The sequence below is a fragment of the Balaenoptera physalus genome, assembly GCF_965194825.1.
Source record: "Balaenoptera physalus genome assembly, chromosome: 18".
Classification (NCBI taxonomy): domain Eukaryota; kingdom Metazoa; phylum Chordata; class Mammalia; order Artiodactyla; family Balaenopteridae; genus Balaenoptera; species Balaenoptera physalus.
The window spans coordinates 59,852,981-59,880,397 of NC_138899.1; the positions used below are offsets into that span (position 1 = coordinate 59,852,981).

The following is a 27,417-nucleotide window of genomic DNA, read 5'->3' on the forward strand; positions in this document are numbered from 1 at the left end:
AGACAAGAGATATCCCCCATCCTTCTCAAACTCTTCCAAAATATAGCAGAGGGAGAAACACTCCCAAACTCATTCTATGAGGCCACCATCACCCTGATACCAAAACCAGACAAAGATACTACAAAAAAAGAAAATTATAGACCAATATCACTGATGAATATAAATGCAAAAATCCTCAACAAAATACTAGCAAACAGAAGCCAACAACACATTAAAAGGTTCATACACCATGAACAAGTGGGATTTATCCCAGGGATGCAAGGATTCTTCAATATATGCAAATCAATCCATGTGTTACACCATATTAACAAATTGAAGAAGAAAAACCATATGATCATCTCAATAGATGCAGAAAAAGCTTTTGACAAAATTCAACACCCATTTATGATAAAAACCCTCCAGAAAGTGGGCATAGAGGGAACCTACCTCAACATAATAAAGGCCATATATGACAAACCCACAGCAAACATCATTCTCAATGATGAAAAACTGAAAGCATTTCCTCTAAGATCAGGAACAAGACAAGGATGTGCACTCTCACCACTATTATTCAACATAGTTTTGGAAGTCCTAGCCATTGCAATCACAGAAGAAAAAGAAATAAAAGGAATCCAAATTGGAAAAGAAGTAAAACTGTCACTGTTTGCAGATGACATGATACTATACATAGAGAATCGTAAAGATGCCACCAGAAAACTACTAGAGCTAATCAATGAATCTGGTAAAGTTGCAGGATACAAAATTAATGCAGAGAAGTCTCTTGCATTCCTATACACTAATGATGAAAAATCTGAAAGAGAAATTAAGGAAACACTCCCATTTACCATTGCAACAAAAAGAATAGAATACCTAGGAATAAACCTACGTAGGGAGACAAAAGACCTGTATGCAGAAAACTATAAGACACTGATGAAAGAAATTAAAGATGATACCAACAGATGGAGAGATATACCATGTTCTTGGATTGGAAGAATCAATATTGTGAAAATGACTATACTACCCAAAGCAATCTACAGATCCAATGCAATCTCTATCAAATTATCAATGGCATTTTTTACAGAACTAGAACAAAAAATCTTAAAATTTGTATGGAGACACAAAAGACCCCGAATAGCCAAAGCAGTGTTGAGGGAAAAAAATGGAGCTGCAGGAATCAGACTCCCTGACTTCAGACTATACTATAAAGCTACAGTAATCAAGACAATATGGTACTGGCACAAAAAAAGAAACATAGAACAAGATAGAAAGCCCAGAGGTAAACCCATGCACCTACGGTCAACTAATCTATGACAAAGGAGGCAAGGATATACAATGGAGAAAAGACACTCTCTTCAATAAGTGGTGCTGGGAAAACTGGACAGCTACATGTAAAAGAATGAAATTAGAACACTCCCTAACACCATACACAAAAATAAACTCAAACTGGATTAGAGGGGCTTCCCTGGTGGCGCAGTGGTTAAGAATCTGCCTGCCAATGCAGGGGACATGGGTTCGAGCCCTGGTCTGGGAAGATCCCATATGCTGCAGAGCAGCTAGGCCCGTGAGCCACAACTACTGAGCCTGCACGTCTGGAGCCTGTGCTCCGCAATGGGAGAGGCCGCAACAGTGAGGGGCCCGTGCACCACGATGAAGAGTGGCCCCCGCTCGCCAGAACTGGAGAAAGCCCTCACACAGAAATGAAGACCCAACACAGCCAAAAATAAATTAATTAATTTTTTAAAAAAAATGGATTGGAGACCTAAATGTAAGACCGGACACTATAAAACTCTTAGAGGAAAACATAGGAAGAACACTCTTTGACATAAATCACAGCAAGATTTTTTTGAGCCACCTCCTAGAGTCATGGAAATAAAAACAAAAATAAACAAATGGGACCTAATGAAACTTAAAAGCTTTTGCACAGCAAAGGAAACCATAAACAAGACGAAAAGACAACCCTCAGTATGGGAGAAAATATCTGCAAACGAATCAACGGACAAAGGATTAATCTCCAAAATATATAAATTTATATTTATTATAAATATTAATTATTAGCTCAATATTAAAAAAACAAACAACCCAATCAAAAAATGGGCAGAAGACCTAAATAGACATTTCTCCAAAGAAGACATACAGATGGATAAGAAGCACATGAAAAGCTGCTCAACATCACTAATTATTAGAGAAATGCAGATCAAAACTACAATGAGGTATCACCTCACACCAGTCAGAATGGGCATCATCAGAAAATCTACAAACAACAAATGCTGGAGAGGGTGTGGAGAAAAGGGAACCCTCTTACACTGTTGGTGGGAATGTAAACTGATACACCCACTATGGAGAACAGTATGGAGGCTCCTTAAAAAACTAAAAATAGAATTACCATATGATCCAGCAATCCCACCACTGGGCATATACCCAGAGAAAACTATAATTCAAAAAGACACTGCACCCCAATGTTCACTGCAGCACTATTTGCAATAGCCAGGTCATGGAAGCAACCTAAATGCCCATCGACAGACAAATGGATAAAGAAGATGTGGTACATATATACAATGGGATATTACTCAGCCATAAAAAGGAACGAAATTGGGTCATTTGTTGAGACGTGGATGGATCTAGAGACTGTCATACAGAGTGAAGTCAGTCGGAAAGAGAAAAACAAATACCATATGTTAACGCATGTATGTGGAACCTAGAAAAGTGGTACAGATAAACCGGTTTGCAGGGCAGAAGTTGAGACACAGATGTAGAGAACAAACGTATAGACACTAGAGAAGTGTCTAGAAAGTGGTACAGATGAACGGGTTTGCAGGGCAGAAGTTGAGACACAGATGTAGAGAACAAACGTATAGACACAATGCGGGAAAGCCACGGAGGGGTTGTGGTGGTGGTGTGATGAATTGGGCAATTGGGATTGACATGTATACACTGATGTGTATAAAATTGATGACTAATAAGAACCTGCTGTATAAAAAAATAAATACACAAAAAATTTTTAAATAAATAAATAAATATAAATAAAATTCAAAAATTTAAATAAATAAATAAATAAGAAAAGACCAAATTTCCTTTTACAAATTGCTCCTTAGGGCGAGAACGGTCATTATTTTCAAGTACTCAGCCTTGCCACAGTCAAAGAAAATTGTTTCACTAGTTCTTAACTCTTTACTCACTTTCTTCTTTCTTCCCTCCATCTTGCAATCTCCTCTGGAGTGTCTAACTTGATTTTCTTCATACCAGGAGCATGCGTCTAAGGGGAAAATGTCTGCTGAATATCAAGAAGCGTATTGTATGCTTTTGACTAAATCTCAAATATTATGGGGGATAATGGAGACTGTGTACCCAAAAGTAAATTTACTAGCAGAGACAATTTTAAAACTAAGTAAGCAGGTTTTATCTATCCTTATTATGACTTTTCCTTTAAAGGAAAAAGAATTTTTCTCTTGTCTTTAGATTAGTACTACTGATAAGAAAAAAGTCATAATATCATTTTGGTTACAAAGAAAATGTCACTCAATACTTGATTGATATTAAATACCCAAATGAATTACCTACCAACCAAAGTTGAGAAAGTTAGCTAGAGAAATAATGAATACACCAAACAATTTGAAACAGCATGGTATAGTAAAACAGAATTTGCCATCATGAAATTCAAGTGCAGGGGTCAGTTCTGAGACCCTGGGCAAATCATTTCACCAATCTGTTAAATAGGGCCAAGATTTATTTACTTTACACAGTGGCTTACGAGGATAAAATTGAATAGTAAATGTAAAAATGCCTTACAAAGTACAGTGTTCTGTGAATGTTACTTATTAGTAGGCTATGTAAATAGAGAGCTATGAAGATAATAAATCAATGAAATAAAAAGAGCATGTAACAAACAAACAAACAAAAAAAGAACTTACATTTCTCCAATGGAACTGGACAATCTTCTCATGTGCACTAAAAGAGCAATCTACCTCAGGGCACTGTAAGAATTTTTAAGAAAGGCTATTCAATGTTTTCCATAAAAAACTTACCTTACTACTATATATACAGACATATTCTGGTCATATTACATAGTATCCCATCTATGTGGTGTTATCACTGAATACCTAAAACAAAAATCCCTCCAAAACAGAACTGCACTCTCAAAGTACATAGTACAGTAATGCATATCATTTACTTCTCCACTTGAGTGAATGCACGACATCAGCAATGTTGTAAAATGTTCTTAATTCCTAAAGTTAAGGGGCACGCCTACAAACTGAAAGAGAACTTTTCCAAACTAAGAACTTTCTTTTTAACTTTTTTACTTCTCAAATATCCTGGTTAAAAGTACTTAATAAGGTCTAAACCATCCGTAGAGGGTGCTGGGCCAAGGCAAATTACACTGTGTGGTTAAATAGTCAAGGGCAGCCTTAAAGGTGAAAGAGGCGCACGGAGCAACCGGAGGGGAGGCCCAGCCTCTCACAGAGCAGAGGAGGCGCATACCTACAAACAGCTGCCAGACCTCCCTTCTCTTTTACTGCCATCTCACACTTCCTGAAGCAGTGGGCTTCCCACCCGCAAACTGCAAATCCCAGGGTCACTGTCCCAATTTGTCAAGTCATCAAACAACATTTCTATGAAAACTATAAACTTTTAAGGGAAGAAAGCTTAGAATTTCTACCAAATACACCATTTTGCTAAATAAATATCAGGACAACTAAGAAAACCTACTTTCATATGTTCGGACATGTGTTTATCATACTTCTCTTGATTTTTAAAACCACGATCACAGGTATCACAAAAATAGTGAAAAACTGGTTCCTTTCTTTTCTGCAAACAAAGATGAAGAGGCATTAGGCTTTTGGTGAGAACTCTTTAATCATCAGTAAAAATATAGCACATATTTTGATTTTTCACACAACCCTTACAGGTGGCAAAAACTTCTGAATACATTTCTAATCAAGGGATGATTCTGTTTTTATTTTTAACAAATACGTTAGGAAAAGCCAGGCTTGTTAAAAAGTTTTAAATCTGAGTAAAGCTAATATAAATTGTGAGTAGATTTCAAATTGGTAATCTAATTAAAACTTAATAGAGCATATGTCAAAATGACCTAAGAATAAATATTCAGGGTAAAAACAGTATTTCTTCTTTTAGGAAAAACAAGTGTGTGCGTGTGCATGTGTATATTTTAACTACAGAATGAGAAAAAAAGAACTATTTAGGTAAATATTAGTTTTTTTTAATTCCCAATTTACTATTTTTATGTTTAAACATAAAACAAAAATGATTATTACAATGATAGGCTATATAGGGCCCCAATTGTTCAATGTTGAGATTATGTTAATAAACATACTTTCACAATATTTTGTTAATATTAGTTACATAGTTTTGATGCCAAAATGAAGGGTACTAATTTCATGCTGTAGATTTACTCAATTTATTCTAAACTAATAAAATTATTTACACATCTTAAAAGTTGAAAGACCAGATTATAAGCTACATCAGAATAAAAGAAGCCTATTTTAAGACTCAGTTTCTGAACATAACGAAGGGTTGTTCCTCATTAAAAAAAACAAACACTTTTAATTTCATCCTTCTCCTCCCAATATTTTAGTAAAATAAATTAATTAAATATATAATATATATTATGTATAACTTACATATATTATACTTTTGTTTACTTCATTGAAGTTTAATAACATTTACATTTATCTGTAATCATAATTCTCCATTATATTTACTCCTGATACTGTACTGAAATGAATTAAATGTTTTCTTTTTCTACAATTTCTCCATTTATTTCTCAAAAATATTTCGCTTGAAGTTTTTACTTACAGCCAAGACTCTTAAAGATCCTTTTATGCACGGCTCTGCTGTGTCAATAATGAATGCAAAACACAGAGACAGTTATGATAGAAACACAAGATATGAAACAGTGACATAGGGACCAAACTGTCACATTCAAGAAAATCTTAAAAAATACCCTTTTTTTCTGTTTTCTCCTGGGAGAGATGTTGAAGTCATTGACCTTTGCATCATGTTTTCGTGGAAGATAAGAATGTTTAACTGAAAAACAAAAAGGGATCCAGAAATGTTTGCAACTATACAATTATTTAAAATTTTGCTACAGAATGTCATAAATACTTGAGTAAAAACAGTGGTAAACTACTTCTAGGCAGAATAGTAATTCAAACAAATTAACAAAGATTAAGACTAGTTTACCAAATAAACATTTTTCAAATTAATACATATTGGTAAGATTACATGTCCATAGATGCTTTGGATGTCTAAGTAAAGGAATGGACAAGCTAACCTGGTAAAATTCCTTGTAGTTATTTCAAACATTAGAAATGTAAACCAGGGACTTCCCTGGTGGTCTAGTAGTTGACTCTGTGCTCCCAATGCAGGGGGCCCGGGTTCAATCCCTGGTCAGGGAACTAGATCCCGCGTGCCGCAACTAAGAGCCCACATGCTGCAACTAAAGATCCCACACGCCGCAATGAAGATCCCATGTGCCGCAACTAAGGCCCAGCGCAGCCAAATAAATAAATAAATAAAAATATTTTTAAAAAGTAAAAAGAAATGTAAACCATAAAATCCCTAATGAAGCTCTTTCAGCATCAATTTTACACCAGGAAAACAGACCCTTGTGAAATACATTTCTTCTCAAATATTTTTCCTTTCTTATTGACATGACCCAACTCTGAAACCTTGATCTTTCACCCAGATCACTGTGACAGCCTTCCAGACTGGCTTCCACTTCCTAAGCCCTCTCTTCCAACAGACCCTGCACACTGACACCACAAAAATAATCCTCCAGTCATCACAACCCTGCTCAAGACCCTGGAAGCAAGTAGCTTCCTAGAGTCCTTCGATGAGATCCCACTTTATTTTTTCACCCTGCTCTTCCCTGTACCTTCCACATACTATGCTTTAGTCACACCAGAACATTGCAACCTTCAGAACTCACCTTGCACTGACAGCTCTTTGCTTCCATCTAAAAAGTATCTCTTCCAGAATATTAAACATCTCCCAATACACTTCTTCCAAAAATTTTCCCCAACTTTCTCCATACTCTGAAATTTCCTTTTATATGTCTCTATCACCAGTCACACTGAGTTGTGATTTATATTTATGAACCCATCTCACCTCGTTTGGGACTGTCTTAGGCACATTCATATCCCCAGCATTAGGCATACAGTAAACACTGATTTGGATTCAACTTAATGTAAATTGAATTGTTCTAAGCGAACAATTTCATGGCTTTAAATATGATCTCTATGTTAATGACACCCCGATTTACAGCTCTAGCCACAAACCTCCCCTGAAAGTACAAACTAATAGCTAACAGCCAGTTCAGTATCTCTACTTGACACAAATCATATTCCAAACTCAACTCCTGGTCTCCTTTCCAAATCTACTCCCTCCACATCCTTCCACTTGCTTGGCAAAAAACTTTAAGTTATTCTCGTCTCCTCTTTACATCCCATCCCACATCCAATTCCTCAACAAATCATGCTGGCCCTACCCTACCTTCAAGATATATCTAGAATCCAACTACTTCTCATCACCTCCTGAGCTCCACCTTGGTCCAAGTCCCCAGTATCTCTCACCAGGTTAACTGCAATACCTTCTTAACTCATCTCCCTTTCTGTCATTTCCAATTAGTAGCCATATTAACCCTTTGAAAACATAAATCAAAGCATGCCACTCCCCTGCACTAAACATATCATAACAGTAGAAGTCCCACGATCTACAAGGCCCTCTTCCTCTATCGCCTACAACTCCACCCCAGGCTCAGTCCTTTCTTGCCTCACTGGGTTCCATTCTGATCTATAGCTTCTGCCTCCAGGCCTTTGTACTTGAAGGTCCCTCTGCCTGTATCGCTATCCCCCAGATACATGCACTGCTCTGATCCCTCACCTCCCTGAAGTCTTTGCTCCAATGTCACCTTACTTACGACTGACAATGACATTTAAAACTGCACTGCCTGTCACTCTGCTCTCTCGCCATAGCACTCACTGCCTTCTAATACACACTGCTTTCTTTTGTTTATTGTCTGTCTTCCTACACCAGGAGATTTAAGCTCAAAATAAGGATATTTGTATGTTTTGTTCACTGTTATATCTCCCCTTCCTGGTTCATAGTTTGAATTCAATAAATAATTGTTAAACTGAATGCACAGGCAGGAAAAACATAACTGTGGAACGAACTGTGAGACATTAATGACCAGACTCCAAGAGTTCAAGGCAGTATCAGAAGGGGAGAGAGCAACAAGGGTGGAAAAGGAGAGGGAAGAAGGGAAAAGGAAAGGTAAGGGGTGGTACAGAGAGGGGTAACAACCTACCCGGAGTGTTGTGGGGCTGCCGATGCCAAGGAAAAACACCAGGAGACTGTGTCCAGTACCATGATGTTGAAGCCTGGAAATTCCAAGAAGGCTGGCCATTGAGTTGACGCTGAGAATCAAGGGGGGACTGGGCGTCGAAAGGGGGCTGTGCCCCGGGAAGAATCTGGGCGTCAAAGGGGGGAGGCGCCTCGGGGAGGCTCTGGGCCTCCGCGGGGGGCTGAGCCTCTGAGGAAGGTTCGGACCCTGCTGCGGGAAGCGACGAAGGCGGTGGTGGCGGCGCCGGCAGCATCGCCCAGAACATCCAGTTGTCCGGCAGCGAGGCACCGTCGCTCAGAGGCTCCAAAGTGGGGGTCACCTCGGGAGCTGAAAAACACCCCGTGCGAGTCACGAAACCACTTGCCGGCTCACCCATGCCATCCGCCTAGTAAGGAAGCCAGCGTGCGAATGTGGAGCAAGCCTTAGACGTCACTTCCGCTATCGTTAATGACACAGGTCAGCCAATCACAGGCTGCTACGTCATTGGTCGGCGCCGGAAAAGCTTCCCTCATTTTCGGCGTATGGCGGGCTGTCTAGTGGGGAGGTTTGACTCGGTGTGGATACACTTGTGTGCGGGACCAGTGTCTGCCACCGCGTATGGCGAGGGATCTTATCGGGCCGGCACTGCCGCCCGGCTTCAAGGCCAGCGGGTCAGCGGAGGACGAGGAGCGGGACCCCAGCCCCGGTAAGCGGCGACGTGTCCCCTGCCCGCCAGGCCCACCCACCCCGTCTCTGGCCCGGCCCTGTTCTCGGAGTACTGGTCCCGAGGCCCGGGAGGGCGGAGGAGTGGCGAGTGGGCGCGGCCCCACCCGAGCTAACTTTCCTTCCCAAGCGTGGCCGTGGGGGCTGTAGAAACGAGCTTTGGCCTGGTAATCATTATCACCAAGAAGTATTCGCATTTAGTTCTCAATGGGCTGGACGCTGTGCTAAACGATCGATACACATTCAGTGATTTAATACTCCTGGCCGCTGTATAAGGTAAAGATTATTATTTCGTGTTGCAAATGGGGACACTGAGGCCCAGGCTGTTGCTCATACCACACAGTTAGTTAAGTGGTGGAGCCCGACTTAGAGCGAAGCCCGTACTCCGAACCTCTGTGCCTTCTTGCCTTCTAACGTGCAATGAATGCCCTTGGCTCTTGCAGAAGATGCTCTGAGCCCTAGCCCCCGATCTGCCTTCCTAGCCTCTCGTCCTGTCCTGACACACACGGCTCAGAGCTCAAACCAATCCGAGTTTCTGCGCAGTTCTTCGATTCTCTAGGCTCCTTCGGCTGTCGCCCTGCTCTTTTTGACATACCTGACAAACTCCCACCTCATCCTTCAAGCCCTAACTTCAGTGTCACCTCAGTGAAGGCTTTCCAAACTCTCCCAAGCATTGTCACGCCCTCCTCTTTACCCACGGGTTTTTTGCCTACTTAATTACATCACATATTTAATATACACTGTTTTCGAATAACTTGCTGACATATCTGTCTCCACCATTGCACTATAGTCTTCTAGCCTTAACACATAGCAGGCACCTCGCATTTGCCAAATAAATGCTTCTCAGACTCCTCCGTGATGAGTATCCATCCCTTTCATGTTTGTACTAATTTGTAGCCTGGGACTGACTGAAGTTGGCAAAGAGCAAAGCTGGAAGAATAACTCTTCCATTTCTGAATCTAATTTGCATTCTTTGACTACGCAGAGGCCAAGTTTCCACCTAGAGGTTTCTTTCCAGGTCTTGTTTCTGCTATAGCTGTTAAAATGTTAGGCTTTTATTTTAGCAAGGAAGGTTCCATTCAACTAAGGTTGAAGAAAAGTGGGCTTAACCAAACTTTTTATTTAGCACACAGGTCTGAGATGGACCAATTTAATTTTATTTCAATACTCTGGAAAATTGAGTGCTGGGAAATGTCCCCTGAGATCATGTTGAAAACACGGGGGTGCAGATGTTTTCTCAAGACCAGTCTGCATACTCCAGACACTGCTTTGTGTAAGCTGAGTGGAGCCTGGGCTCTTTTGACTCTGACTTTATTCTCCTCGTCTGCGGCAACCTTCACGCCACTCATCCCAGCCACGTTTGCAGTCACACACTGGATCCTATTCCACCTCTGAAAACTTTTTTTTTTTTTTTTTTTTTTGGCCGTACTGTGCAGCTTATAGGATCTTAGTCCCCTGACCAGGGATTGAACCCGGGCCCTTGGCAGTGAGATCATGGAGTCCTAACCACCGGACCGCCAGGGAATTCCCCCATCTCTGAAAATTTAAATTCAGACCTTATTATCAGCCAGAACCCCTTATTCATCCATCATTCTTACTCAGTTACTCTCATTACAATTTTTTTATTTTTTATTTTTGTTTTTAGTCTCATTGAGCCATGTGATCTCTGCCTCAGTCCGTTTTGGCCTTAAATTTCCTTTAATTACTTCTGTCCCTGCTCAACTTAGCCTCCATGGTCCGTCCTTTCGTGCCTTCTCTTGCCAGTGTTTTCAACTGCCTTATCCCATTCAGTATTCTTTTTTTTTTTTTTTTTTAATAAATTTATTTATTTATTTATTTATTTATTTTTGGCTGTGTTGGGTCTTCGTTTCTGTGCGAGGGCTTTCTCTAGTTGTGGCGAGCAGGGGCCACTCTTCATCGCGGTGCGCAGGCCTCTCACTGTCGCGGCCTCTCGTTGCGGAGCATGGCTCCAGACGCGCAGGCTCAGCAGCTGTGGCGCACGGGCTTAGTTGCTCCGCGGCATGTGGGATCCTCCCAGACCAGGGCTCAAACCCGTGTCCCCTGCATCGGCAGGCAGACTCTCAACCACTGCGCCACCAGGGAAGCCCCCCCATTCAGTATTCTGTTAAACCCATCTAGCAAAAACTCAGCCCTGGATCAATCCAGTCGTTCACCTGTGGTGAGCCCACACCCAGGCTTCCAAGTGCTGCTAGAAGAAACCTCACCCCTCCACAGGCTAATGCTGCTAAAAACTATAGTCTCCTCCCTGGCTGGGTCCGCAGTTCTGCCCAGCCATCCTCAGACGTTTCCCCACGCAGGTCTCCTCCCCCATGACCAACCATGGCCTTTTAAAACCTTCTCTTTCTTCTTTACACTCTCTCCATCTACTTCGCAGAAAAAGTAGATGCCATCTTAAGAGAACTTCCTCACTTTTCTGGCACAGTACCTAAAAACTTTCCCGAACCTCTACCCAGCTCTTTCATCTTCCCTTTGATTATAATGGAAGAGGGGAACTACCTCCTTCCAAGGCTAATCCTTCCATTTTTACTCGGAACCCCTTCCCTCTCTTGTCCTGGGGGCTCCTTGCCCTTAGCATTTAACCAGAACATTCAGATCGTTCCCATCTTCATGAAGACTACTCCACATCCCCCAGTAGCTACTCCTCTTTCTCTCTGACCAACTCTGGATCCTCCCCGTTTTCTCCTTAACCCACTGCATTCTGGCTTCTGTTCTTGCCAATCCACGGAGACCACTCTCACCAATTTCACTGTGGAAATAAATGAAGACCACCCACCAATCATCTCGGCACCTTTTTGCTAAATTCAAGGCACCCTTTTCAGTCCTGACCTTGTTTGACCTCACAGCCACATTTCCCGCTGGTGATCCCTCCTCTCTTTTCTTGGTTCCAGCCACTCTGAACACATTTCTAGATGTGCCAGGCCCTTAGGCTTTCAGTTCTTTGCAGATGCTTTTCCCTCTGCCTGGACCACTCTTCCTCCAATCCACACTCCCTTTGCCCAGCTAACTCAATCTCATCTTTTAGCCTCAGCCCAACCATCACTTTTTTTAAAAATTGTATTTATTTATTTATTTTTGGCTGTGTTGGGTCCTCGTTGCTGAGCGGGGGGGCTGCTCTTCATTGCGGTGTGCGGGCTTCTCATTTCAGTGGCTTCTCTTGTTGCGGAGCACGGGCTCTAGGCGCACGGGTTTCAGTAGTTGTGGCACGCGGGTTTAGTATTTGCGGCACACGGGCTCTAGAGCGCAGGCTCAGTAGTTGTGGCGCACGGGCTTAGTTGCTCCGCGGCATGTGGGATCTTCCCGGACCAGGGCTCGAACCCGTGTCCCCTGCATTGGCAGGCAGATTCTTAACCACTGCGCCACTGACGTCACTACCTACTCCCATCAAAAGACAGTTGGATGCTCCTTATTGACATTTCCATGACAATCCTGTCACAGGATCAGCAAGCTTTTCCTGAACCAGATAGTAAATATTTTAGACTTTGCCAGTCAACAGGCAAAATCAAGATTATTATAAAAATATGCATATAACAAGAGAGAAAACAAATTTCCACAAATCTTTATTGTTGAAATTCAAAATATAATATAGCAGTATAATTTTTTTGTAGTTTAAGTCTACTAATGAGAAGAATGGAATTGCTTTGGAGGGAATAATGTTTTGTTTAATTGGGGTTCAGAGTCAGTGTTTCCTATTATAATCGATTGCTGATCTATAATGAGATTGAATGTGCTTTATACTGAGTACTTCTTTTTGTATGCATAATTCTGTGTGATAGATATCACAAGAGAAACATAATGAAATATATGACATAATCTCTATTTTCATGGAAGTTGTAATCTACTTGTAAAATTACCATTGCAGTAGAAGAGCTACCTTAATGACGCGCATCACTGCTTTAGTAGGAAAGAGATGGAATAGTTCATTACAAATGCCTAAAACAATTTTTTGAGACATTTTATATAGTTTTGAAGAATGATACCTATAAAAAAAAGTGAAGCTAGGGGGCTTCCCTGGTGGTGCAGTGGTTGAGGGTCCACCTGCCAATGCAGGGGACACGGGTTCAAGCCCTGGTCCGGGAAGATCCCACATGCCGCGGAGCAACTAAGCCCACGCGCCACAACTACCGAGCCTGTGCTCTAGAGCCTGTGAGCCACAACTACTGAGGCCACGTGCCACAACTACTTAAGCCCACACGCCTAGAGCCCGTGCTCTGCAACAAGAGAAGCCACCGCAACGAGGAGTAGCCCCCGCTCGCCACAACTAGAGAAAAGCCCGCACGCCGCAACAAAGACCCAATGCAGCAAAAAAAAGAAAAAAGAAAAGAAAGGAGCTAAAAAGGAAAAAAAACTTCTGTCTTTAATACTTAGGAGCAAGAGGAAGATGGAAAGAGCCAAGAGTGAAATGTAATCCCCTAGTCTCTTTCATGTTAAACAATAACCGCCTAGAATTTTGAAGAAAGGGATATTTATGGAAGGTTGTGTGCTCCCTTGCTATATTCTAAAAGGTGCTTTCTCTAGGAATTAGTAGTACATACAAAGATAAACCAGAAATCAGTAAAGGCATTATTCATTACGGTCAGAAGTCAGATATAATCTCCACTTATAGTTGGGGAACATTTACATACGAAGACATTAACTGTTCTTCAGTCTTAAACAGCAGTTGGAGATATGAATTTTATCTTTTAATTCTTATTGTTTTCCTCTTTTGCTCATTGATTGTTCTCTTCTAGGCATGCCGTATTACCAGTTTAGCTTTTTTTTAAATATATAAATTTATTTATTTTTGTCTGCATCAGGTCTTCGTCGCTAGGCATGGGCTTTCTCTTGTGCGGCGAGCGGGGGCTGCTCTTCATTGCGGTGCGCGGGCCTCTCATTGCTGTGGCCTCTCTTGTTGAGGAGCACGGGCTCTAGGCACATGGGCTCCAGAGCACAGGCTCAGCAGTTGTGGCGCATGGGCTTAGCTGCTCCACGGCATGTGGGATCTTCCCAGACCAGGGCTCGAACCCGTGTCCCCTGCATTGGCAGGCAGATTCTTAACCACTGCGCCACCAGGGAAGCCCCAGTTTAGCATTTATTTTCTATAATTCCTTCCTTTATTTAATGATACGTGGGAGAATGTAGAAAAAATGCATCCAATTTTTTAAGATAAAAGTTTGGATATTTTAATTCAATTTGTTGTGTATTGAGCACTTGTTCTATGGTAATACAACAAGGAGCAAATAGGAAAAAAATTTCAGAAATAGACCAGTGGTTCCAACACTGAGCCTGCCTTCTCCCCTGGGTTTTATATTAATATACCCAAGTACCACTGAAATTTCTAATGGGCATGTTAAACTGAAGATGTGAAAGCAAGCTCTTAGCTCTTCCCCCAAACATGCTTCCCTTCTAGTCTTCTCCATATTAGAGAATAGCATTACCATCCTCCTGGCTAGCTAATCAGGCCAGAAACCTGTGACATCCTCAGTTCCTTTTTGGCTGTCACTTCTCACATCCAAACCATTAGCAAATCCTGCTTCTTCAAAGCAGTTGCAAATCAAACCATTTCATATCAGCTTTCTAACTCATCTCCCCTACTCCTGATTCCCTATTGTCCACAAGCTGAGTTTTTTGTTTTTGTTTTTGTTTTAATAAAAAAGCTAACTCAGATTATATCTCTCCAGACTTAAAACCTTGCAGTGACTGCCTGTTATAACTAAAATCCAAACTCAATTACCACAGCCTATGCTCACATTTATGGAGTGCCTACTGTATGCCAGATACAGTGTTATATGCTTTGCAGGTATAATATGTATTCTTCACAACAGCCCTATGAGATTGGAACTACTGTTAACCTCACTTTACAGATTAAGAGAGTAACACAGGAAGGTTAAATAATATCCAGATCACACAGCTAGGAAGTGGCTGAGCTGGAATTCACAGCTGGAGTCTGGCCCCGAAGCATACAGTGTGGCCCCTTTGTACCATCCAACTTTGTCTTGTCACTTTGCTTACTTTGCTCTAGCCGCACAGGCCTTTTTGTCCCTCAAGCACATCAGGCTTGTTCTCTCCATAGGACTTTCGCACTAGTGATTCCTCCATCTAGAATGTTCTTCCCTCAGATTGTTGCATGACCACTGTCATCATTTAAGTCTCCCTACAAATGTCTTCTCAGGAGAACCTTCCCTGATCTCTGTCTTTAAAATTACCCTCCCACGTATTCAGTCACCTTTTTTTATTTGTTTCTTTTTTAAGTTGTTTCTCCAGAAGTACTTACTCAATAAATATTTGTTGAATGGATGGATGTTGACTTTGTTGAATGTTGTTTAATATAGTGGTTAAGAGGTTCATATCCTAGCTCCACTATTTAGTTGTGTAAAATTGGGCAAGTTACTGTCTCTCTGCCTCAGTTTCCTCATCTGTAAGATAGAAGTAATACTGCTTTCCTAATAAGGTTGTTGTCAGAATTAAATAGGGAAATGCATGTAAATCTCTTTTAAGTTTTTGTTGTTATTAATACTGAAGCAATAGCATACCTGGGAAGCTCTTTGGAAAATCATATTTCCAGGCCCTACTCCAGGCCAACTAAGTCAGAATCTCTGGGGCAAGGGCCCAGGAATCTCTTTTTTAAAAATATTTTGGCAAGTCTGATAAACACCCAGGCTTGGGAACTATGTCAGTAGAGTTTTAGCATCACTGCTGAGGATCGACATAGACAGTTTTGTCTATGTGACATCGTACAATGACATCGTGTAATAATTTATAATTTTGCTAAGCCATGAAGTGAGAGCAATTCACTCTGGTGAGTGGGCACAGAACACCCTTACCTCTTCCTTGGCATCTGCATCCCAGTGTGACCTCATTCTCTTCTCTGAATCTTTACTAGTAGGCAGGAGAATTTAGAGTGCCTCTACTTTTGTTTCTGCTTAGAAAATCATCTTGAACAGAAAGCTAACTGAGAAGTTTGGTAATTAACCAATAAAGATATTTTTAAGTGGTGATTCTTAGTCAGAAACCAGAATGGATAATTTTGATTTTTACTATGTTAGACTGTGGAATGGCAAATTTGTTGTTTGGTTAGCTCCGTGATATAAATATTGTATACCATATGCTGTCCGTAAGGAAAAAACAAAATCATGAAACCGTTTTGGCAGTTGCACCAACCAAAATTGCAACCAATGCAAAAATTGCAAGATGTCAGGGAAATTATGTGCTATTGCTATATTTATAAGTTTGGGTAGTAAAGCTTTTGTGAATCTCATAGTTAACACTGTGTAAGACATGATTTCTGCCTTCCTGGAGTTGGAAAGACAAACCCACTGTACACAACAGGAGCAAATGAGATTAAAATCCATAATAAATGATAGCCAGCCCGTGCTGAGAATTTCAGAAAAGAAAGTGTGAAATGTCAACTAGGGAGTTCATTGAAACAGTTGTGGCTACTTATGACATACACAAGACATCTTCTTTAGTTGCAGGACCAGCTCTGCCCCCTAATTATAAAAGCAGTAGTTCAAAGTCATCAGACAGCGACGAGGACAGTAGTTCTTTGTCTGAAGAAGGAAATCAAGAATCTGAAGAAGATGACACTGGTCCAACTGCAAGGTGAGTCACTTATTACATTAAATGGTAAACCAAGCTTCAAATCTGGTGTACGCTGGCTAGAACAGAGAGCTAGTAAGGGGATATCATAACCTGCATTTATACAGCACAGGAAGAAATTACTTCATTTGGCATTTCCTCATGAACTATACCTTTCAGAAAGAAATTTATTTTAGTAGTATATAGCTCTGGAGATATCTAGAATTTCAATAGAAGTCTTATATAAAGGATTTTTCCTTAAGGTATTATTCAAGTGATTAAATATTCTAAATGGACCATACATCTTCTTTTTCAAATTATGTATGCAGGGAACTCCCTGGTCGTCCAGTGCTTAGGACTCCATGCTTCCAATGCAGGGGGCACAGGTTCGATCCCTGGTTGGGCAACTAAGATCCCACAAGCCGCACAACCCAAAAAAAAGAATATGCTTTAAAAAAAAAAATTATGTATGCAGTATGTGCTTTTTATTTAAGTAAATGAATGATTCCCTCTGACCTAGCTTTACTCACCACAGGTCGATGTAAATAAGAAGTCGAATCTTTGTTTATTATTGGATAGCAAGGTCTTTTTTAAAGCATTTTAATGAGTAAGAGACAGAAGTAGCAACTTAAAGCTTTTACTTAAGTGAATTTAAAAACCAGTGCCATAAACTTTTTGCTCAAAAATATCTAGCAAGTAGAGTATTTGAAACTTCATTGAATGGACTCTTAAACAACACAGAAAATATAGAAAATTGATATATTACTGCTGTAAAGAAGTAACCAGTCTCTATTTTTAGACCATAAATGAATTTCAAGAAAAGATTAGTATAAGATCTGTGGTAGATTTTTTTTTCTTATTTGGCAAGATTAATTTATTGTTTCAGTGTTTGTACAACTAGTTGAAGTTAATGTTCTTTTAAAAATGGAAATTTCTCTATGAAGAAAATTTTGACACACATGCATAAAATTACACTACCGTGTTTTCAGAAAACAGAGGAGAAATCAGGATGACGATGATGATGATGATGAAGGTTTTTTTGGACCAGCCCTTCCTCCTGGATTTAAAAAGCAGGATGAGTCTCCTCCAAGGTGGTAACGTATACTACTTCTGGCCAATCTTTTCTAGTGTCCGTTAATTCATTAAAGAGTTGTCTGAAATTGTTCTTTAACTCATGTGTTTATATAACATTTGAAATAAATTTGAAGTAAAAGTAACTGTAATTTTAAAATTCATATAAGGAAAATAATTATTTACACATTTATGACACTTTTATAATTCATAAAAAACTTCCACATCTCTTATTTGATACTCACAAGAGTGTTCTGTGGCAGGCTGGCTGAAACATGACCCTTCTTCCCCATTTTTTTTTTAAACAAGTAAGGTTGCACACATAGTCAGTGGTACACCTGGGGCTGGAATCCCGGTATTTGACTTCCAATTCAGACGTCTTCTTAATTATTTATTGAAAGAATAGACAGATTCCTATGTGCCAAGTTACACAGTTAACTTCACCGAACCTCAGATTTGTCATCTGTGGAATAAGATAGCAACACGTACCTTACAGAATTGTCCTGGTGATTGAGATTTCATATTTATACGCATATATATACATGTGTGATTCTTATATAGTGCCTGGCACAGAATAAACATATAGTAAATACTGATTCCTGTCTTCTCGGAATTATAAAATATTTAACTGCTGAATATGAAATTGTACACCATGATGTTTATAATTCATAACACTGTATCCCAATATGCAAGAACAAGTAGAAAAGGCTGTTGTACATTTTATATTCAGAGGTTATAATCACACTTGTCAGCTTCTAATTTTCATGTAACTTTTGGGGAGTAACTGCCTCTGACTTCAACTCAAAAAACACTTTTTGTTGCGAATGTAGTCAGTTTCTGTAATGGCGTCAGCAAGTAAAGGGATGCTTATTATTGAAGAAAAGAAAGAAGAAATAAGAGGAATAGGCAGTCCACTGCCTATTTTTGTATGGCCCTGAGCTAAGAATGATCTTTAGGGGGTCATTAAAATACAAAGACGAATATGCAACAAAGACCAAATGTGGCCCTCAGAGCCTAAAATTTCCTGTCTGGGTTTTTATGGGAAATTTGCTGACTGCTGGGATATAACACTCCTTTCAAGAAAATAGATTATTAGATACATAGCAATTTCTTTCTATTTTGACAATAGTAAAATATATGTTTGAAATAAACAGGTGGAAGCATATATTGGAGGCAAAACCTCATACACGTCCACAGCATGTGCCGTGGTTATGTTCCTTTACTATATTTTAAGATTTTATGTGTTAGTGGTTTTATCCTCACAAATTCCCTGAGGCCAGAGAATTGAGCTGTAATTGCATTTGTAGATCTGCTAAAAACTGTACTCAGAAAAAAACCCATACAGCACTTCCTTATACTTTATAAATGATAACTAATTTGATCTTTCTAACAATGCCACACTTCCGCATTTTTCAGTTGCAAAATTGTTTTGGTTCATAGCAGTTTTATGAACCAAGACAAGAGATAATTAAATGGCCAGGATCAGACCCCAGACCTTGTGACTCTAGTACTGTTTTTATCCTACTGGGAAACCTGTCTGTAAGACTCTAATTGAACATAGTGCAATCTGGAAAATTCAACTTAGGGCATCAGTGCCATCTTGGTTGGTAACACTTGCACAGGGACATCTCTGGAAAAAACCAAAGAATGGAGAAACTTAACAGTATGAAAGAGAGTAGAAAGTATCGTTCCTCTTTTGTTTTTTCCATACATAAAGTAGGACTTTTTCTTTTTAAGGCCCAGAATTTAGGCAGTTTTCTCTTTTGAACGGATGTCTGTTCCCTCAGAATGTGGCAGTAGGGCAGCTAGAAAGAAAATGAACTTTGGCATCAGATAGACCAGGGTTCAAACTCCAGCTCTGCCACCTACTGGTTCATGTTGTGCTTGGGTGTTATTTTGCTCAGATAGAAAATGGAGTGACTTATACTAACCAGGGTTTTTTGAAGGAAACAGAAAAGTACACTGGTTGAAATGTAGTTAGCGTACTACCTTTTCCTTTCTATATAGGTCTTAAATGAACTGTTTTCCTTCTTATATGCTTCCACATCATTATTGGATTGTTAGTTAGGATGGTGTTTAGGTTTTTATACTGCCTTGGCACACATAACCATAAATTACTAACATCTGTTGTATGCATTTGCTATATATGTCCTTAGAACTCAATTCATACTTAAGTAGTTCTGACTATAAATATAATGCCACTAAGGTATTTTTCAGTGGACGGTGAATATCAAAACTGAAAGCCAAGGCACAAAATAAAAAAGATCTTCACAGGCTTTAGTCCATAATAAGGACTTTTTTTTTTAAGTTATTATTCTTATTTAACATAGTTCTTTTAGGAAGTGGGTATACACCATTGCCACAAAGATTGAGAATTACTGGTTTAGCATCTAATCATTGACTAACAAATAGAAAGTTAAAATACAAAAAATTAGATTTTTATTTTTATGATACTCAGTGAAAAAATACTAGGTTATAGAGTAAAAATAATATGTTGAATAAGATTCTCATTTTCAACATTTGTTATTATCTGGCTTTTTATTATTTGTGTGAGCTTTTGTTCTGAAAGCTGACTTTTTAAAGTCAGAGAGAATGATAAAGGTACATTTTATTTTTCAGGCCTATAATAGGTCCTGCATTACCACCTGGTTTTCTTAAATCTGCACAGAAAAGTGACAAAGGCAGAGATGATCCAAGACAAGTATCATCGTATTTCAACTCTGAGGTTTGGAACTTTTTCTATTAAAGAATAAGATGTAAGAAACTCAAGACTTTACATAGGAATAACTACAATCATTTGACTCAATCATATTCAAACTAATTTAGGATTGTAGCTAGGTAGATGAAATCAAAAGCTGTCACAGACCTGAGATTCTGTTAGAAAAATAACAAGGCAAATTACATGTGACAGGGTGTTACCTATTCATGCTTCTCGTCATTGAAGGGAAGCTTTAAAGTACTAGAAACTAGAACATGATGAAAAGTTTAAAGAATCACTGTGATTTGATCCAGAAGAGAACAAGCTAAGAAAATTTTTAATAGTGAAATAATTATTATAAAATATTGAAATTAACTTTCTCCTACCCAGCTCTCATACCATTGTATAACAAGGGCACTAGTGGATACATGATGTTTTGAAAAGAAAGAACAAGTAATTTTGAAGTCAAGGAGGAAGCCTATGTTCTTACAGAGGGCCAGTCCTTAACAATAGCTGAGATTTGCAAAATACTTTATAATTTGTAATGCATTTTCCCCACATATGCAGTTTCAGTTTCTCCAAAGCCTTATGAAATAATCATGATCTGTATCTTAGAGATGCTAAAAGCCAGAGAAATTGGGTAACTTAACTCCAAATCACACAATTTCTACTTATCAAAAGTCAAAGCTCAAACCCAGTTCTTAGGATTTTATATCACCTGTTCAGTCTGCTAATCAGCAGTGCCTTCCTGTATATGAATTCATATACTCCTGTGCATCTCCACTGAGAATTCAGCAATTCCACTGAGCTTGTTACTAAAGGAAATATATAATGCATAATGCAGTGGTTAAGCTTATGAACTCCAGAGTCATTTACTCATTCTTTCAGCAGATGTTTATAAAACACCTACAGTGTGTCAGGCCCTTAGTCAGAGAAATCAGTCTGACAACAAATTCTGTTGTTCCCACCTTCAAAAACGTCCAGAATCCAGCCACTTCTGCTGCTACCCTGATCCCAGTCAACATCATATTTCACCTGTTTCATTGGTCTTCATGACTTAGCCTTTGTTCCTCCGCTACCTCTTTTCAACACAGCAGCTAGAGTGGCCCAGATAAAACAAAGTCAGATCATGTCATTCACGCTCAAAACCATCAATTTGCTCCTCCTCTGTCTGCATAAAAGCCAAAGTCCTTACAGGGCCCTCTGTAATCTGGCCTCCATTAGCTCCCTGATTTTCTCTCTAATTTTGATCTGACCATACTGCGCTCCTTGCTCCTTAAATATGCCAGACAGGCTCCTACTCCTGAGCCTTGATACTTGCTATCCAAGTCTCTCCAAAATGGTTTTCCCCTAGATACTTACGTTGGCTTGCTTACCACCAGCTAGAGTGCTTTTAGCTGCTAATAACAAAAAATCCAACTCACAATGAAATGTAGTCTTAACCTTGTTAGTTAACAAATTGGTTGTTTATATAATTTCCTGGATGGTCTGTAATCTGTATTCCCCAAATAAGAAAAATGTGTTTCATACCTAAGAAGAGGTCTAGAGGAAGGGTCATTCCAGGGTTGGCAAATTCAACAGACTAATGAGATCATCCAGGACCCAGTTTTTTCTGTCTTCTCTATCATTTACAGTATGTTAATTCCTCTTAGGCTGACCAAGTGCTGAGATTAACATGCAGATGGCAGTGTCCAGACATAGGGTCCCTATCCTGTGCCCCCTTTTTAGAGAGAGGAAAACCTTTCCAGGTTTCCTGTAGACCTCTCCTCACATTTCTTTGGCCAAAATTGAATCATATGCCATGCTCAAGCCAATCAGTTGGCCAAGAGGAATGAAACCAAAGTGATTGGCTTAGAATTATCAGCATTTTTGCCCAGGAATTAGAGAAGGTCCCAGTTTCCTGAGAAGCACGTGGTTCCAAAGAAAATGAACAAAACACAGGGTTCTCTTAGCAATAGAGTAGTTATTGGTTGGAGCTGTTACAATCCCTCTCTGAAAGACAAACCACGGCCTAGAAAGATTAAATAATATGCTTGACAATCTTGAGAAAGAAAAATGGAGCTGGAGGAATCAGGCTCCCAGACTTCAGACTATACTACAAAGCTACAGTAATCAAGACAATATGGTACTGGCACAAAAACAGAACTATAGATGAATGGAACAGGAGAGAAAGCCCAGAGATAAACCCACACACATATGGTCACCTTATTTCTGATAAAGGAGGCAAGGATATACAGTGGAGAAAAGACACCCTCTTCAGTAAGTGCTGTTGGGAAAACTGGACAGCTACATGTAAAAGAATGAAATTAGAACACTCCCTAACACCATACACAAAAACGAACTCAAAATGGGTTAAAGACCTAAATGTAAGGCCAGACAGTATAAAATTCTTAGAGGAAAATATACGCAGAACACTCTATGATATAAATCACAGCAAGATCCTTTTTGACCCACCTCTTAGAAAAATGGAAATGAAGACAAAAATAAACAAATGGGACCTAATGAAACTTCAAAGCTTTTGCACAGCAAAGGAAACCATAAACAAGATGAAAAGACAACCCTCAGAATGGGAGAAAATATTTGCAAATGAAGCAACTGACAAAGGTTAATCTCCAAAATTTACAAGCAGCTCATGCAGCTCAGTATCAAAAAAACAAACAACCCAATCCAAAAATGGGCAGAAGACCTAAATAGACATTTCTCCAAAGAAGATATACAGATTGGCAACAAACACATGAAAGAATGTTCAACATCACTAATCATTAGAGAAATGCAAATCAAAACTACAGTGAGGGATCACCTCACACCAGTCAGAATGGCCATCATCAAAAAGTCTACAAACAATAAATGCTGGAGAGGGTGTGGAGAAAAGGGAACCTTCTTGCACTGCTGGTGGGAATGTAAATTGATACAGCCACTATGGAGAATAGTATGGAGGTTCCTTAAAAAACTAAAAATAGAACTACCATATGACCCAGCAATCCCACTACTGGGCATATACCCTGAGAAAACCATAATTCAGAAAGAGTCATGTACCACAGTGTTCATTGCAGCTCTATTTACAATAGCCAGGACATGGAAGCAACCTAAGTGTCCATCGACAGATGAATGGATAAAGAAGATGTGGCACATATATACGATGGAATATTACTCAGCCATAAAAAGAAACGAAATTGAGTTATTTGTAGTGAGGTGGATGGACCTAGAGTCTGTCATACAGAGTGAAGTAAGTCAGAAAGAGAAAAACAAATACCGTATGCTAACACATATATATGGAATCTTAAAAAAAAAAAAAAGGTTCTGAAGAACCTAGGGGCAGGACAGGAATAAAGACACAGATGTAGAGAATGGACTTGAGGACACAGGGACGGGGAAGGGTAAGCTGGGACGAAGTGAGAGAGTGGCATGGACATATATACACTACCAAATGTAAAACAGATGGTGGGAAGCAGCCGCATAGCACAGGGAGATCAGCTCGGTGCTTTGTGACCACCTAGAGGGGTGGGATAGGGAGGGTGGGAGGGAGACGCAAGAGGGCGGAGATATGGGGATATGTGTATATGTATAGCTGATTCACTTTGTTATAAAGCAGAAACTAACACACCATTGTAAAGCAATTATACTCCAATAAAGATGTTAAAAAAATAATAATATTATGCTTGAGGTCACAGGGCTGATACAGTGGCAAATTGAGGCCTTGAAACTAGGTCTAACTCTGCAGTCCAAACTATAAACCAGTAGGGTATGTAATTTCTATTATATTTCTGGATAAAATATTATAACTCACCTTTTTAAAAAAATTTAAATAACTCATCCAGGACACCAAAATGATTTAATACCTAGATTGGATTTAGGTTTGTGATTCTGGGTTCTCTTTTTATTTTAGTGTATTGGGCCTGATTTTGTTTGTTCCTCCATCCACGCATTTAGTTTCTGTCTCCCAATATCCTAAGTGATTTTTATTTCTAAAACTTTCAGGCATCTACCTTTGTAAAACCATCTCTTGTTGGATGGGAGTGTAACTATCATTAGCTTATCCCATCATCCTAAACTTCAACACTATATTGATATCATGTCTCTTACAGTATTAAAAGTTTATTATGTCTTCTATATCTGCTCGTTTTATGTCACCACGTATTATATTTGTAGGGGGCTATAAATATGTTTAAGACAATGTCTTTGCTATCAAAGAGCTTACTGTTGTAGAAGTAAGCTATAAACATTTAAAGTTAGATCATTAGCAGTTGAAATAAAGAAAATAGAGGGGCTGCTGTAGTATAAGTAGAAAAAATACTGGCCCTGATCTTAGAATATTGGAGTCTTAGATTCTAGTTTTATAACCTCAGACAAGTTGTTTAACCTTTCAAAGTAGGTTTCCTCAAAAAGAAAACAGGAATAATAATGCCATTTCCCAGTCTTCAAATGAAGCAAAGTCCATAGTTATTGAGAGAGGGAGAGTGTATGTGTGTGTGTGTGTGTGTGGCTTAGAATAAGCCGCAAGACAATATGGGATTATCTAGTTATTTGTACTAAGAGCAATTGTTAGAAGGGTTCAGAGAAGAAACCACAGAAAGTTAACCATTAAGTGGTTAGCAGGGAAAATGTAAAGAACACAAATTAACTTGCCTAATCCTGGTAGTTTGAAAAAATAAGAGGAGGAAGCTTCCTGTCACAGCTGGAGGACAAACATCTTATTGTTGTTCATCTTGTTGTTTATCTTTCTCTCCTCATTGAGGACAAGGACTGTTTTATTTACTTTTTTATACAGCAGGTTCTTATTAGTTATTTAGTTAATACATATTAGTGTATATATGTCAATCCCAATCTCCCAGTTCATCCCACCGCCACCACCCCCATGCCACTTTCCCCCCTTGGTGTCCATACGTTTGTTCTCTGCATCTGTGTCTATATTTCTGCCCTGCAAACCGGTTCATCTGTACCATTTTTCTAGGTTCCACATATATGTGTCAATATACAATATTTGTTTTTCTCTTTCTGACTTACTTCACTCTGTATGACAGTCTTTAGATCCATCCACGTCTCTACAAATGACCCAATTTCGTTCCTTTTTATGGCTGAGTAACATTCCATTGTATATATGTACCATATCTTCTTTATCCATTCTTCTGTCGATGGGCACTTAGGTTGCTTCCATGACCTGGCTATTGTAAATAGTGCTGCAATGAACATTGGGGTGCATGTGTCTTTTTGAATTATGGTTTTCTCTGGGTATATGCCCAGTAGTGGGATTGCTGGGTCATATGGTAGTTCTATTTTTAGTTTTTTAAGGAACCTCCATACTATTCTCCATAGTGGCTGTATCAATTTACATTCCCACCAGCAGTGCAAGAAGGTTCCCTTTTCTCCACACCCTCTCCAGCATTTGTTGTTTGCAGATTTTCTGATGATGGCCATTCTGACTGGTGTGAGGTGATCCCTCATTGTAGTTTTGATTTGCATTTCTCTAATAATTAGTGATGTTGCACAGCTTTTCATGTGCTTCTTGGCCATCTGTATGTCTTCTTTGGAGAAAGAAAGGGCTATTTAGGTCTTCTTCTATTTAGGTCTTCTCCCCATTTTTGGATTGAGTTGTTTGTTTTTTTAATATCAGCTGCATGAGCTGTTTATATATTTTGGAGATTAATCCTTTGTTGATTCATTTGCAAATATTTTCTCCCATTCTGAGGGTTGTCTTTTTGTCTTGTTTGTAGTTTCCTTTGCTGTGCAAAAGCTTTGAAGTTTCATTAGGTCCCATTTGTTTATTTTTGTTTTTATTTCCATTACTCTAGAAGGTGGATCAAAAAAGATCTTGCTGTGATTTATGTCAAAGAGTGTTCTTCCTATGTTTTCCTCTATGAGTTTTATAGTGTCCAGTCTTACATTTAGGTCTCTAATCCATTTTGAGTTTATTTTTGTGTATGGTGTTAGGGAGTGTTCTAATTTCATTCTTTTACATGTAGCTGTCCAGTTTTCCCAGCACCACTCATTGAAGAGACTGTCTTTTCTCCATTGTATATCCTTGCCTCCTTTGTCATAGATTAGTTGACGATAGGTGCGTGGGTTTATCTCTGGGCTTTCTCTCCTGTTCCATTGATCTATATTTCTGTTTTTGTGCCAGTACCATATTGTCTTGATTACTGTAGCTTTGCAGTATAGTCTGAAGTCAGGGAGTCTGATTCCTCCAGCTCCGTTTTTTTCCCTCAGGACTGCTTTGGCTCTTTGGGGTCTGTTGTGTCTGACAAGGACTGTTTTAAACGCAAGTGCATATAGCATCTAACACAGTCTTACATGAAAACCCTTTAATAAAATGATTTACTAATGGGACTTCCCTGGTGGCTCAGTGGTTAAGAATCCGCCTGCCAATGCAGGGGACATGGGTTCGAGCCCTGGTCCAGGAAGATCCCACATGTCACAGAGCAACTAAGCCCGTACGCCACAACTACTGCGCCTGCATTCTAGAACCCATGTGCACCGCAACTACTGAGCCCATGTGCTGCAACTACTGAAGCCCACACGCCTAGAGCCCATGCTCCGCAACAGGAGAAGCCACCTCAATGAGAAGCCTGCACACCGCAACGAAGAGTAGCCCCCACTAGCTACAACTAGAGAAAGCCCACACACAGCATTGAAGACCCAACGCAACCAAAAAAAAATTAAAATATAGTCACTGTTCTTTAAAAAAATTAATTAACTTAAAAAAATGATTTACTAAGAACTACTTGAATTCAATTATTGCAATAATATTGTGTCTTTGGGGTAATGAGAGAAATACTTTGGGAACCAAATTAACTCGTTCAGACCAGTATTTTGTAAGGCTTTGCACAGCATTTCTGTTTCAGTGGACCGTACGAAATCATGAAGGGTGATACAGCTTCCAAGAATGTCTTATTTGTGTGCATCTTATTCCAAAGAGCTCTTTCTGTACCAGTAAAGAAAATGGTTTCAACTTGTGTCATCTCTGACGAATCATTAATAATTCTCTGGAATATTACAGAGAAATTGTGAGGCCACATCTTTGTCCATCAGGAAGAGG

General features: G+C 39.4%; 2 protein-coding genes across 2 annotated transcripts in view; one reads left to right on the forward strand and one right to left on the reverse strand.

The window, feature by feature from the left end:
- Nucleotides 1–8,761, reverse strand: part of NUFIP1 (nuclear FMR1 interacting protein 1) — a 46,250-nt gene extending 37,489 nt beyond the window's left edge. The window contains exons 1-5 of the mRNA XM_082435396.1: nt 8,303–8,761; nt 5,939–6,021; nt 4,684–4,782; nt 3,888–3,950; nt 3,156–3,232 (exon numbers count right to left, since the gene is read on the reverse strand). Coding sequence (XP_082291522.1) covers nt 3,156–3,232; nt 3,888–3,950; nt 4,684–4,782; nt 5,939–6,021; nt 8,303–8,714 — 734 coding nt within the window. The 5' untranslated portion in view covers nt 8,715–8,761. The remainder of the gene's footprint in view (nt 1–3,155; nt 3,233–3,887; nt 3,951–4,683; nt 4,783–5,938; nt 6,022–8,302) is intronic.
- A 59-nt stretch (nt 8,762–8,820) lies between these two features.
- GPALPP1 (GPALPP motifs containing 1) overlaps nt 8,821–27,417 on the forward strand; it is a 29,575-nt gene continuing 10,978 nt past the window's right edge. The window contains exons 1-4 of the mRNA XM_082435403.1: nt 8,821–9,023; nt 16,507–16,639; nt 17,605–17,706; nt 20,306–20,411. Coding sequence (XP_082291529.1) covers nt 8,936–9,023; nt 16,507–16,639; nt 17,605–17,706; nt 20,306–20,411 — 429 coding nt within the window. The 5' untranslated portion in view covers nt 8,821–8,935. The remainder of the gene's footprint in view (nt 9,024–16,506; nt 16,640–17,604; nt 17,707–20,305; nt 20,412–27,417) is intronic.